The following is a 14,387-nucleotide window of genomic DNA, read 5'->3' as shown; positions in this document are numbered from 1 at the left end:
AAAAGAAATGTATTTCCTTACAGTTCTGGAGGCTAGGAGTCCGAGATCAAGATGTTGGTAGGTTTGGTTTCTTCTGGGGCTTTCTCCCTGGCTTGCAAATGGCGTCTTCCTATATGTTCACATGATCTTCCCTCTGTGCGGGTCTGTGTCCTCATCTCTTCTTATAAAGACACCATATAATGGACTAGGATCCACCCAAATAACCTCATTTTACCTTACTTACCTCTTTGAAGGTCCTATCTCTGGGCACCTGGGTGGTTCAGTTGGTTAAGCGTCTGCCTTCGGTTCAGGTCACCATCTCAGGGTCCTGGGATCGAGCCCCGCATCGGGCTCCCTGCTCAGCGGGAAGTCTGCTTCTCCTACTCCCTCTGCCCACCACCCACCCCCCGACTCGTGCTCTCTCTCCCAAATAAATACATAAATGCTTCTCCCTCTCCCTCTGCCCCACCCCCTTGTGCTCTCTCTCAAATAAATAAATAAAATATATTTTTTAAAAAACCCATAAAGGCCCTATCTCCAAATATAGCCACATTCTGAAGTACGGATGGTGAGGATTTCAACATACAAGTTTTGGAAGAATGCTACTCAGCCCATGACAGCGGCTGCTTTGGACTGCCCATAACAGTCTGGCAGTTTTTGAAAAAGTCTGAAATAAAGAGTTACCATATGAGCCAGGAATTCTACTCCTAAGTGTAAACCCAAGAGCACTGAAAGCATATGTCCACACAATAACTTGTGTGTGAATGTTCATAGCAGCACTATTCACAATAGCCAAAAAGTGGGAAAACTCAACTGTCCATTAACAGATGAATGAAGAAACAAAATGTGGTCCACCCACACAATGGAATGTTATTCAGCCAGAAAAAAGGAATGAAGCACTGATTCAAGCTATGACATGGATGAACCTTGAAAACGTACTGAGCGAAAGAAGCCAGACACAAAAGGCCACGTGTTGTATGATTCCATGTATATGAAATGTCCGGAACAGACAAACCCATACAGACAGAAAGCAGATTGGTGGTTGCCAGGGGCTGGAGAGGGAGGATGGTGACTGCTCATGGGTAAAGGTTTTCTTTTAGGGTTGATGAAATGTTCTGGGATTAGATAGTGGTGATGAGGGGCGCCTGGGTGGCTCAGTTGGTTGAGCGACTGCCTTCGGCTCAGGTCATGATCCTGGAGTCCCGGGATCGAGTCCCACATCGGGCTCCCTGCTCAGTGGGGGGTCTGCCTCTCCCTCTGATCCTCTTCCCTCTCATGCTCTCTGTCTCTCATTCTCTCTCTCTCAAATAAATAAATAAAATCTATAAAAAAAAAGATAGTGGTGATGATTACACAACTTTGAGAATATGTTAAAAACCACTGAATGGTATTCTTCTAAGAGGTACACTTTATTTTTATTTATTTTTACTTTTTATTAACATATAATGTATTACTTGTTTCAGGGGTACAGGTCTGTGATTCATCAGTCTTTTTTCTTTTTTTAAAGATTTTATTTATTTATTTATTTGACAGAGAGAGACACAGCGAGAGAGGGAACACAAGCAGGGAGAGTGGGAGAGGGAGAAGCAGGCTTCCCGTGGAGCAGGGAGTCCAACGCGGGGCTGGAACCCAGGACCCTGGGATCATGACCTGAGCCGAAGGCAGATGCTTAACAACTGAGCCACCCAGGTACCCTTGTGATTCATCAGTCTTACACAATTCACAGTGCTCACCATAGCACATACCCTCCCCAGTGTCCATTATCCAGCCACCCCATCCCTCCTCCACTCCAGCAACCCTCAGTTTGTTTCCCGAGATTAAGAGTCTCTTATGGTGTGTCTCCCTCTCTGGATTCGTCTTGTTTCATTTTTCCCTCCCTTCCCCTATGATCCTGTCTTGTTTCTCAAATTCCACATATCAGTGAGATCATATGACAATTGTCTTTCTCTGATTGACTTGTTTAGCTTAGCATAATACCCTCTAGTTCCATCCACGTCGTTGCAAATGGCAAGATTTCATTTTTTGATGGCTGTATAATATTCCATTGTATACTATATACAATAGAATAAAAAGGTACATTTAAAATAAATAAATAAGGGGTGCCTGGGTGGCTCAGTCGTTAAGCGTCTGCCTTCGGCTCAGGTCATGATCCCAGGGTCCTGGGATCGAGCCCCGCATCAGGCTCCCTGCTCCGCGGGAAGCCTGCTTCTCCCTCTCCCGCTCCCCCTGCTTGTGTTCCCTCTCTCGCTGTGTCTCTCTCTGTCAAATAAATAAAATCTTTAAAAATAAATTTAAAAAAATAAAAAGATGTATTTTATGGTGTGCAAATTATATGTCAATTTTAAAATGTGTATGCGAAAAACAAGTGTTGTCAGGGTGTCCTGTATGTTTATGTGCTCAATCTGGCCATTGTTATTTGGTAGGAGCCTGTAAGAACCTCAAAGGCAACAGGGCCCTCCCTAGGGTCTCCTCCAGCCTGAGAAGATACTGTAAGGCCTAGGTCCAACAGTGGGGTAGCCAAGGGAACCTGCCACGGCAGAGACAGTGGGAGTCCCAGTGAAAGAGAGAACACGGATGTCGTCTTGGGACTTTGGGCTTTTCCCTGCCTCAGTTTCCCTTTTGCAAAGTGGAGCTGACCAATTATCAACAGATACCTGTGAAAGGTGGTCTTCATGAGGCACTTAGCCAGGTGCCCAGCTGGCTTGGCAAAAGCAGCCATCCTCAAAACAGAAACGGGCAACAACAACAGTGGCCACCTGTTCTTGTAAATAAAGTTTTATTGGGACTAGGGCCAGGATTAGGGTGAAACAAGAGAGGCAGTGTCATGTAAGGGCAGAGTCTGATACTGTCTTTATTTGAAATTGTGATGTTTAGTTCATCACACATCTTTTGCATTAGTTGAGATTCTTTATACTATCGTATTAAAATCTTGTGTCTCTTAATTACTGATATTTGTGGGCTCTCTTAAATTTTGAATGGAATTCACCTCACCCTAGAACCAGCCCTGTTGTGTGCCCTGGGCACATTAATTAACTTCTAGGAGCCTCAGTTTCTTCATCTGCAAAATGGGGATGATAATGTTCTCATCTAGGAGGAGTCATTGAAAAAAAAAAAAGTTTTCATCTTTGCTGGGGGGGTAGGGTGGGGCCTGGAAGGGCGGTCCGGCGATCCAGTGGAGGCGGGGCCCTTCCAGGAGGGTTCCGAGGGGGGCGGGGCCAGGCCACATCAGCTGACCGGCTTGACCAATGGCGCGGGGCGGCGGGGCTTGGCAGGTTGGGGCGGGGCCGGGGGCAGGCCCGGCGGTGCGGACTAGCGGGCCATGGACGAGCCGAGCCTCCTGCGGCGCCGAGGGCTCCAGGTGAGGCCCCTGCGTGGGCGGGCGGAGGGCACAGCAGAGTAGACCTGGCCTGGGTGCCAGGGGCGGGGCTTCGGCGTCCGGAGAAACTGATGAGGAAGGCGGGGCGCGCGCTCCGGTCGCGCCTTCTGCCCACCCGTTTCTCAAAGCGCTTTTTGCCTGGAGGGAAGGGGATATACCCCGTTTGGCATATGGGGAAACTGAGGCTCCAAGCGCTAGCGTGGGAGAAGGGTGCTGAGGGCTGCGCCCCTTCCCACCAGCTGCTCTAATAATAATATGAGCAACAGCAGTCTTTGCGCGCTCACCATATGTTCATCCTTGTATTAATGTTTTTACTAGTGATATATTAATATTAATTAATGTGTATTATTACCTGCCTCGTGCCTTTGCTGAGCCACCGCGCCTCAGCCTCAGATCACCCCTAAGGTGAGCCGGGGAAGGTTGGGGCTGTCCAGGCGCCCATCTGTCAGACAAGGAAACTGAGGCTTGAGTCTGGAAAAGTCACAAACTCGAGGTGGCCCAACAGGGATTCAGTCCGGCGGCCTTAAGTAGCTCTCTGTTGCACAGAGCACTGCCAATAGCTGCGGCAGTTTGGGGGGGAGGGGAGGGCGGGAACCACTTTTGCTTCTCCGGGCCTCAGTTTCCCCATTTGCCGTAAGGGCCCTCCTTTTCTGACCTCTGGCCCTGGATTTGTGTTTGGGAAGCCGAGTTACCAGGAGGTAAGAACAGGGGTGTCAGAATTCGAACCCACGCAGGGGGCCATGTGACCCCGGTGGGCAACTTCTTTGACCTTTCTGGGAATTAAGGTGATCTAGCCAGTTCCCTCTGGGACTTAGACCACACCTTTAAGAAGCTCCCAGGTTGCAGGTCGGGAACCAGAGAATGCATCATTTACCCAACAAACACGTATTGAGTGCCTGCTGTGTGCTCGGCAGGGGAGAGGCAGCGGCGTTGACCCTCTGAAACCGCTCCCCTGGATCTCCCAGCCTGTTGGGGCAAACAGACGCCTGAGCAGCGGGGACCCCAGGGAGTGGTCAGCTGCAGTGTGGGACGCTCAGGCACACTTGGAGAAGGCGCCTGAACCCAGCGTTGCTGGGTGGCCTTGCAGACGCGGGTGGCGGGGCAGGTGGGGGTGGGTGTATGGAGAAATAGAAGCGTCTAAGGGAAGCTAATCTGAGGGAAGCTAAAACCTAGGAAGGACGGGGTGGGAGGTGGGTCAGGGAGGGCAGGGCCAGAGCTGCAGGGCAGAAACACCCCCACCACCTCACCACCCCTGCTCGGTGTGGCGGGGGGAGGGGGCCGAAAGGGGAAAGTTCGAGGCCAGAGGCAGCCGCGAGGGGCCTGGGCGTAGAGGAGGGGGCGGTGAGGAGTGGGGTGTTGTGGGGGGACAGGCCCCGCCCCGAGCCCCAGTTAGACTCAAGCCCCGCCCGCAGCCTCTTAAAATAGAGAAACTGCCATCGGGTAGGCGAATGGGGGCGCTGCTGACGTCAGGAAGTGGGGGCCTGTTCCGTGGGGGGGAGGCATCCGTATCCTGATGACGAGTCCCATGCTACACAAGGGGAAACTGAGGCTCAGAGAAGCGTAGCCACTGTTGAGGTGTCACAGCATGTAGGTGACAGAGTCAGGATTTGAACCCAGACAGGTCTGGCTCCCCCTCCAGACCAGCCCTGCACTAGCAGGCCTTACTCCATGGAGGCAGAGGGACAAGTAGGGATGGCCCAGGTGGGCGAGGGAATTCTGGGCAGAGGGTGCACAGCCTGTGCAAAGGCCCAGAAGCATGTAACTCTATGTGTTATATGGGAAAACTAGAAGCCATTTCTTAGCGCTAGAGCTGGGGCTGTGAGAGGGCACAGTCTGCTTCAGGAGCTTCCAGCCCTGATTTTGACGAGCTTAGGCTTCCCCCCTAGGGTGACTGGGAGCTATGGAAAGTGCTGGAGCAGGGGAGGACACAACCAGATCTGAGGGCTTTGAAAGACTCCTCTGGAGCCGGTGGAGGGCAGAGAGGGGGCCAGAAGCTAGGGAGGGGCCCGGAGTGAACGACGAAGTAGGAGACAATGAAAATACATATATATTTTTAGATTTTAAATAAATAAAATAAAATAAAATAAAATGGCAGGCTCTCTGCTCAGCGGGGAGCCTGCCTTTCCCTCTCCCTCTGCCTGCCGCTCCCCCTGCCTGTGCTCTCTCTCTCGCTCTTTCTCAAATAAATAAATAAAATCTAAATATCTTATTTAATTTAGAGAGAGAGCATGAGTGGGGGGAGGAACAGGGGGTGAGGGACAAGCCGACTTCGCACTGGAGCCGGATGCGGGGCTCAATCCCACCACCCAGAGGTGGTGACCTGAGCTAAAATCAAGAGTCAGAAACACTCAACCGACGGAGCCACCCAGGCGCCCCAGACGATGAAAATAATTTTTGAAAATAATAGTATTAGTATAAATAACGGCTCACATTAACGGGCACCTACAAATGCTAACCACTGAACATGCATTTAATTCTCCTAACAGCGCAAGAGATCAGTGCTATCATTAGCCTCCTCTTTCAAAGGGGGAAACTGAGGATCTGAGAGGGAGAGTAAGAGATTTAGAATTCTAGCCAGTCTGGCGCCTGTGGGTATCAAAATGTTGAGGGCCTCGGTTTGGGGCATTCGCTCTACAGTCCCTTAACTGGAGCTCTGTTAATGGGCCCAGGAGAACCCCCACCCCCCGCCAAGCAGGTGGCAGCCTACTGGTCAGAGCCAATCCGATACTCTGGAGGCTAACCCTCGCCAAAGGTCAAAGAGTCAATTCATAAAAGCCTGAGGAAGCGGAGGGGACTCGGGTCAGTTGCTGACTGAGCAGTCCAGGCAACAGCTCTGGGCATGCTGGCCGGTCTGGTTGTGCCAATGTGGGACGCGCAGTTGGCTGTGTGCTGGGAGGTGGTGAACAGGCCCTGGTCTGGCCCTCCGACCACCAGTTTGCCTTGGGCAAGAGCCGGCACCTGGGCCTTCCTGGGTTGGCTTAAGCTCCGTCTTCTGTGCAGTGTTTCTAGGTGCTAGTTCATGCAAACTTATTGCTACAGCTTCTATTCGTATTATTTTATCATTATTTTTTATCATCTCCCGCTTGGACCTTTGCTTCACAAAGGACAGAATTTGAAAACCCCAGGTGCCCAAATCCAGGGGCAGTGAAGGTGGCCAAAGCTTGTGTCTGAACTTTGTCTCTGCTGCTGCTGGAGGGGTTCCCTTGAAGGTCCATCCTGCCTCCTCGTGGCCCACTTCCACTTATTCTCTTCCTCCCAAAGCCCTCAGGCTGGTGCTATGGGGTCCCTGCTGACTTCTCACTCCCTTCACTGCAGCTGCCAACTTCCCATGGGGCTTGGTGCCAACTGGGCTGAGTCCCACCTCCACCCTACAGATTCCCATTAGCTTGACACCCCCCTCTAGGAAGCCTCTTGGCTCCCCCCCCTCCAGCCCCTTCTCTCCCCCCGGGTCCCCACTAATGCCTCCAGTATGGGGGTGTCCATTCCCTGCTCTGTCTTCTCCAGATTGGGGGTTCCTCGGGATGGAGCTGAGGCTTCTGGCTGGAAGGCAGCATTGCCCAGCCCAGCCAAGAACAGAAGAGGATGCCGTAAATATTATCTTTAAAGGGCAGTTCCAAGGGATTGGGCCCCCACCTACCCCAGTCTATGCGGGAGTCACTCCTTGGGGAACAGCCTGCAAAGAGGGGGCTGAAGGCGGAAGCAGATGGCTCTGGGAGCAGAGGGTCCGGGGGCGGTGCCGAGAGAGTTCCATGTGGCCCTAGCTTTCCACAGAGCCTTTGCAGGGGGCTGCCGACATTCCCTCTATTCTCTCTGCCACTTCACATCTTTTTGTATTTTGGAAGCAAATTAAAATTTGTGGTTCAATTGGTGGTAATTATTAACCTCACAAAATTCACTGTCTTGGCTCTGATTTATCGAAGCCTCCCCCAGTGCCAGGCCCTTGGCTTGCTACTGGATTCCTTCCAGGACCTTGTGTCACCAGGAGGCTTTCCAAATGAAGAAACTGAGGCACAGAGGTGTGAGATTGCTTGGCGGGGGTCACACAGCTCAGATGAGGGGGCGCTTGCCTGGGAACCCAGGACTGCCGGGCTTTGGAAGGAAATGGTTGGGATGGTGGGAGGGGTGCAGCAAGTAGCCCTGGGCTCAGATTCCAACTCCTCACTCTTTCACAGGTTAGAGGAGAGGGGTAAGCAGGCATAAGATCCCAAAACAACTGGAGGGGGCTGAAGGAGGCCTTAATGGTGGCGGTAGTTCCTGGGACTATGATCACTTGCCCTGAATGATAGTGAGCTCTCAGTCCCCAGAGGTATTCATTCAGGCAGACAGAAACATCTCAGGATGGCAGGTCCACCTCTTCCCATCTTGAACAGCTCGGTTTTGTTTTGTGGGCTCAAGGTAGCTGGGGTCAGGCCTCGGGGTGACACCCCAATCCTGTGGACCCTCCTCCCCTTCCCCAGCTGGGGGACCCAGCCAACCTCTCCCAGCCCCATCCTGTGGGGGGCAGCTTCCGGCCCTCTCGAATTGGCTGCGGAGGCCGATGACGTCAGTGGTTGCCATGGTGAACGCCCCGCTCTGGATGTGGGCAGCCCAGAGCCCACCTAGGTAAAAATAGTCCTGTGTCCTCGACGCGACCGCCCTGGCGTGTGTGTGTGTTGGGGCGGGGGGTGAGGGGAGGAGGGATGTCCAGAGACCTGGATTCCCCACCTTCTCTCTGCCAAGAGACATGGGCAGCTGGCTTCCCTCTGCGCCTCAGTTTCCCAGCCTGTAAAATGGCCCCTGCTCCTGGTCTGTAGTAGGCGACTCAGTAAATGTAAAATATATCAGGTATTATGATAGTCCGCCTAGGCCTTGGCTGAGCTCAACAATAACACAGCAACACACAAAAGCAACAGTAATACTAACTGATCATTATTACCCTGGACCCCTCCTGGATCATTATTACCCTGGACCCCTCCACATTATAGATGGGAAAATCAAAGCACAGATAGTACAAGTTACTTGCTTAAGGTCCCACAGCTAGGAAGGAATAGATAATAAGTAGATCTGGACCCAGGTCTGAGTATCCCCAGATTCTAAACTGGTGCTACACGGCCTTCTGAGAATTTAAAAACCTTCTTGGGTGAGCCACATTTGAGCATGGACTCTGGGGTCACCGTGGACCCCAAGTGCAGGACTTTTTGCCCTGGTGAGGACACCCAGGGTTGATGCAAGTCAGCTTTTGAGCTCTAAAAGGGTCTTCAATAGGGAGTCACGGGTCAGGGCCCCCACCCTCCACTGGCTCCCAGGACACAGATCTGCATAGGTGCGGGGGGGAATGGCTTTCAGATCTGGGAGGGGGCAGGGTGAGGATGAGTCAAGAGTTTTCCTTTCCTCAATAGATTGTTAGTATTTAGCCACTATTGACATACTTCCTTATAAATATAACTAATTTGTTATTTAAAATAATGAAGCTCTTTTTAGTGCAAGTAGGGTATGAGCTGGGCAGGGAGGTGACTGGGAGTCTGGGAGGGCTTCCAGGAGGAAGGGATGCCTGAGCTGAGGGATGATGTGCAATTAACTAGCACCAGTGGGGAGGGAAGGCAGTCCTGGCAGAACACACAGCTGGTGCAAAGGCTCTGAGGCAGGGCAGAGCCCAATGTGTGGGGCAGCAGAAAGGAGGCATTGTCTGGAGCTGGGTGATCAAGGGGCCAACGGGGTGGCGGCGGGGGGCGGGGGAGAGGTGAATGGAGGGCCAAGGATGTGAAGGGCTTGTCTCCTCGGGAATGACCCCTGTTTCCTCTCATTGCAGAAGGAGCTGAGCCTACCACGCCGGGGACGTGGGTGAGTTCATCTAAGGCCAGTGGGCTGGGCCGGGCCCTGTGGTCCTGGGCACAGATTTTTCAGCAGCAGCCTCCAAACTGTGAATTTATTTAATAATTATAACAAAGCTTCTCACCTTGATCCTTTCCCAGTGTTTACAAAATGCTTCAGAAGTGCTTCACTTGGCTCTCACAAGCTGGGAAGCCCACTGCCAGTTTGCAATTGAGGAAACAGAAGTGCAGTAGGGTTGTACCACTGACACAAGGGCATCCAGCCTGGAAAAGAGAAAACTGTCTCGCATCTAGAGCCCAAACTATAGAATTCCAGCCAAGTATCCTGGAACCAGCTTGCATGCCTCCCATGATGGGGCGCTCACTCTTGGGGAACACAGGTATAAAAGTGTATCCTTCAGGGTCTCATTAGCGTTTGTCTGTAGGTTGGCATTTTTGGATCCCAAAAGCTCACGGAATATTTTGGTCAGTGCCTTTGCTGGTTTACCGATGGGAAATCAAAGCCCAGGACAGGGAGGGGTTTGCCTTGTGCTGGTGGTCTAGAGGTGTGTGAGTGCAGACACCCCCTCTTTGGGGGCTGTGTTGGCCTGAGGGGTGGGAATTCTTTTGCCCCGCAGTGAAATCACCCACTTAACAAACTTTTTTTGAGTGCCTACCGTGTGCCAGGCCCTGTTCCAGGCATGGGGGACCCAGAGACGGGGTCCAATGCTGGACCCTGTCCATGAGCTCACACTCTCTTGGGAAGAGTGATGGTGAAGTGATATTATGCAGGGGAGAAATTAAAGAGAGACAGACAGAGGGGCTAGGGGGCAGCTTTAGCCCTGAAGATGTGGGGCCTCTTGGAGGAGGTGACATTTGAGCCTAGATCTGGAAAAGGAGGCAGAGGCAAGGGGGAAAATCCGAGGGGAACGGCCTTCCAGCTAGAGGGAAGAGCATGGGCAAAGGTCCTGGGGTGCAAACCAGCTTGGCATTGGAAGAACACCATGGAGACAGGGGTAGCACAGGGGAATGAAGAGAGCACAGGGGAGGTAGAGGGAGAGGAGAAGGGGGAGGTCCTGGGGGTTGGATGAGAGTTTGAAATCTGATGTTGGGGATGGGGTCAGACTGGCCCCCAAGCCCAGACCATCTGTTCTCGTTGGACTGGGGATAGTGCAGCTGGTGGGGAGGAGCCTGAGGGGCCCAGTAGGGGCAGGGCTCCGACATTGACCAGAAGGCGGGCACTGTCCCTGGCCTTTGCCCAGGCTGGGGGCGGGGTGGTGGACATGAAAAAGTCAGAACCATGGAGGGCAAAGTCCTGGGCTACGGGGCAGGACGAGGACAGAGACTCCCTGAGGGTTGTCTACTCTCTGCTACCTGCCGTGTTCCTGACTGGGTCCAAGTGGGGTGTCAAGGGGGCCATAGCCAGACACAAACAACCCCGGACTCTTGGGACCTGCGCTGGGCAAAAGCGAGGGTGGGACTCGGGGAGCCATGGGTCGTTGTTTAGGGATGGCTCCGCGAAAAAGGGGCCCGTGGGACTGAACTCGGATGTGGGTGAGGCGGACGACGCTCCTGACAGAGGGAACCCGGTGAAGCAAAGCCCTGGAGGCGTGGACCCGGCCTCTGGTGTGCGCCGGGATGCTGAGACCGCCGCGAGGGGCCCCGAACGCCGCGCTGAGCTGCTAGGGGTGGGAGAACAGGGGCAGGACGCGCTCAGATCCCGGGTGCGAGAGACCCCTCCCCGGGGGCGGGGCGAGGGCAGAGACCCGGCCGCAGCCGGGAAGGGGCGGGGCCAGACGATGGAGCAATATTGCCAATCTGGGAGACAGTGACCGCCCTTCCTCTCCGGCCGCGCAGCCCGGGGGCTCGAGACCCGGCAGCCTTGGCGTCGCTCTCCGGGAGGGGGTGGCACCCGCGACTCCAGCCTCGCGCAACCCGACTTTTCCTGCTGGGCTGGGCCTGCGCGCAGATGCGGGGCTCCGAGCCCCGCCCCGAGGAGGAGAGAGCCCGCCCCCCGCGCCCCCAGCGGCCCAGCCTCAGCGCCGCGTCGGTCGCGCCCGCCAGGCGTGCTGTCCCCACGTCCGCGTCTGTGGGTCTGTCCGATCGCACCACGATCGGGGTTCGGGGGCCACAAGGGGGGTTTTGGCACCCGGCCGCATAGACGCAGCCCCGGCCTCGGCATGAAGTCTCGCAGGGACAAGCTGCACATCCCGGCGCTGACCCTCGAGTGAGTCCTTGTCGGAGAAGGGGGGAAATAGGGTGGGGGGAGAGAAGCAGACGGACAACCACCCTTCCCCCGCGTCTCTGTTTAAGTCGCCCAGAGTCGCACCGCCGCCTCCGGGGAGCCCTCCAGGGTGCCCTCCGGGGTCATCAGTCAGGCCCCGCCCTCTCGGCCTGTGAGAGACCCAGAATTCCTGGCTTTGGGGCCCCTTCTCCCTGAGGGAACTTAAGTCCTGGTCCCTCTCCGGATTTGGCCACACGCAGGGGCCACCACCAGGTTCACCGTCCCTGGCCTCTTTCTTTGCAGTCTGTCTCCGAGCAGCCAGAGCCCATCTTTGCTGAGCCCCAGCAGCCCCTGCAGCCCCTGCAGCCCCTCGTTGGGCCTGCACCCCTGGAGGTAAGTGACAGCACATGGGGGCGGGGCTTGGACATTGCCCTGGCACCCCAGAGCCTTGGAAGCCGCCTAGACCCAGCCTCCTCACCAAGGTACTGTGTGTTGGTGACATCACCTCCCTGGGCCTCAGTTTACCCCTCCATAAAATGAAACTGCTGTGCACACTAGGACCTTGAAAGGGAAATTCCATTTTCAGCCCTAGCCAACAGGTCCTCCATCCGACAGGTGGCCAAGGTGAGGCCAGAACTTGGGATGTTGCCCAAGGACATCCCTGAGACAGGTGCTGGGTTCCCAGGCTGCTCTGGGCCCTCCCTACTGAATCAGCTAGGACCTCAGGGGCCTTTCCCACACCCAGCTCAGCTGGTTGGAAAGCTCCTCCCTCTGAATGTACACACACACACACACACACACACACCAGGGCTGACAGTTCACCATGACAGCCCGATGCACTGAACCGGGCAAAGTGCCGTAGGGAGGAAGAGCCAGCCTGACTGGGTGCCAGGTCTGTACCAGATACCTTCTGTTTCCTCCACAACCCCGGGAGGGAGGTGCCCTTCCTGACCCCATTTCTCAGCTGGGGAAACCGAGGCTCAGAGAGGAGACACCAGTTCTCCTGGTTCAGTACATCTGGGGACTAAGTATCAGGGCCAGCATGGCTACCAGCGTCTACTGAGGGTTTGAGCCGCCCTCCGTGCCTGGCCCATCACAGGGTCTCACCCCCCATACAGGAGGGACTATCAGGATTATCACGGGCTCTTTGCACGGCTTGGGAAAAGTTCAGGGAGGCGACGGAGGTGTGAGTCAGTGATGTCTAGAATTCCAGGGCCCATTAATCATTTATACCTTAGTATGAATGAGCTGCTTAGATTCTTTCCACAGACCTTTAATGGGGAGAAGAGAGAACAATTTGGCGCCCACACTGGGTGCTGGGTAACAGATAGTTACCTTCATTAAGTGGGCACCTACTGCAAGCCAGGTGCTAAGGGCATAGCTGTGAACAAGACGGACATAGCCCCTCCTTCAAGGGGCTCTCAGTCAGCTCTCAGGAGGTGGGCAATAAAGAAGTGAGTGGACAAATAGGATACATTCAGATGGTGACCTCTTGGGGGAGGTGGTGTTTTATTTTATTTTATTTTATTTTAAGATTTTATTTATTTATTTGACAGAGCACAAGCAGGGGGAGCTGGAGAGGGAGAAGCAGACTCTCCGCTGAGCAGGGACCCTGATGCGGGGCTCGATCCCAAGACTCTGGGATCATGACCTGAGCTGAAGGCAGACGCTTAATGACTAAGCCACCCAGCCGCCCCCAAGATTTTTTTTTTTTTAAAGATTTTATTTATTTGAGAGAGAGAGACAGAAATAGTGACAGAGAGCCTGAGTGGGGAGGAGAGGGAGAAGCAGACTCCCCGCCGAGCAGGGAGCCCGTTGGGGGGCTCGACCCCAGGACCCCGGGACCACGACCCGAGCCAAAGGCAGGCATTAACCAACTGAGCCACCCAGGTTCCCCAGGACCAAGATTTTTAAAGCCTCTGTGGCTGCTTTGGGGAAAGAAAGGTCTGCTGGGGGCAGGTGACAGTAATGGAGGTGGCAGAGTCAGGGAGGTGGCTAGGACAATATCTGGGTAGGAGATGGTGGGGGCTGGACCAGGTCGGGGTGTCCAGTGGGAGGAAGGGGCTGCTCTACCCCCTTTTTAGGAGAGGAGGAAACTCAGGACTTAAGAGTATGTTGTCCAGGGGCACCCTGGGAGAGAGTATCAGGCCAAATCTGACACTGACTCCTTGGCCCCTACCACCTCCTTGGCCTCTACCCTCCTGAGAGTTACCGGATGAGGGGAGGGACCTGTTGTGAACAGCTGAGCCAGTTTTAACCAGGAGCAAATGGAGGCAGAGTGTTTGGTGCTCTGAGCAGAAAAGCCTCCTCACCCACCACCAGAGGGCAGCAGAACCACATCACTTTGGGCCAGCCAAGGAAATGGGTCCCTGCCTCCCCTGCCCCAAGCACCCTAGGAATAAGCCCACATTTGTTCCCTCAGCCTCTGAGGCCCCGTGAGTCTGGCCCCTGTGACCCCCCTACCTCCTCCCTGTCTATCTCCCCATCTGGCTCACGCTCCTCTAGCCATGAGACTTCCTGGGCTGCCAGAACACAAGCTGGTCCAATCTCAGGGCCTTTGCACGTGCTGCCCCTCAGCCCAGAGCTCCATTGCCTCCTTTTCCTCCTTTCTTCATTTGTCAAGTCTCTATCAAGCCCCCAGATAGGAAACTTTTCCAAACCACAGCCCCCCATTCAGGGTCTCCCAAGCCCCAATTACATCCATTACGCCTGTCCATTTCCCTCATGGACACTGCATCATGGAAGTGATTTCCATGTTTTCTTATGTGATTATTGGGTTGTTTTTCTCACCCAGAGGCTTGGGAGCCCCTTGAGGACCAGACCTGGATCTGTCCTCTATCCTAGGGCAGGGCTTGGTATACAGCAGATGCTCAGTTAATGCTTGTGGCATGGACACATGGGAAGTAGGTAGGAGGGCTCTGCCGGTGGTGGGGGTGGGGGTGGTGGGTGGGAGGTAACTGAGGAAGGCCACGAGTTTGGCCCTCTCTGACAAGGTCACAACAAAAGGCATTGTCAGAAG

General features: G+C 54.3%; 1 protein-coding gene across 3 annotated transcripts in view; it reads left to right on the top strand.

Moving 5' to 3' along the window:
• The first annotated feature begins 3,275 nt into the window (after positions 1–3,275).
• Positions 3,276–14,387, top strand: part of MAST3 (microtubule associated serine/threonine kinase 3) — a 39,118-nt gene continuing 28,006 nt past the window's right edge. The window contains exons 1-3 of one of the 3 annotated variants that reach the window (XM_034998613.1): positions 3,276–3,337; positions 9,144–9,175; positions 11,672–11,761. In XM_034998613.1, the coding sequence (XP_034854504.1) occupies positions 3,299–3,337; positions 9,144–9,175; positions 11,672–11,761 (161 nt within the window). In that variant the 5' untranslated portion in view covers positions 3,276–3,298. Of the gene's footprint in view, positions 3,338–9,143; positions 9,176–10,992; positions 11,372–11,671; positions 11,762–14,387 lie in introns of those variants that run through there. The other 2 variants (XM_034998614.1, XM_034998615.1) reach the window with 2 other exon arrangements.

This window comes from Mirounga leonina, unplaced genomic scaffold, assembly GCF_011800145.1.
Source record: "Mirounga leonina isolate KUSES-001 unplaced genomic scaffold, KU_Mleo_1.0 Mir_94, whole genome shotgun sequence".
Lineage (NCBI taxonomy): Eukaryota > Metazoa > Chordata > Mammalia > Carnivora > Phocidae > Mirounga > Mirounga leonina.
Note: the sequence above shows the minus strand (reverse complement) of the source record. Positions and strands in the feature narration are given on the sequence as shown.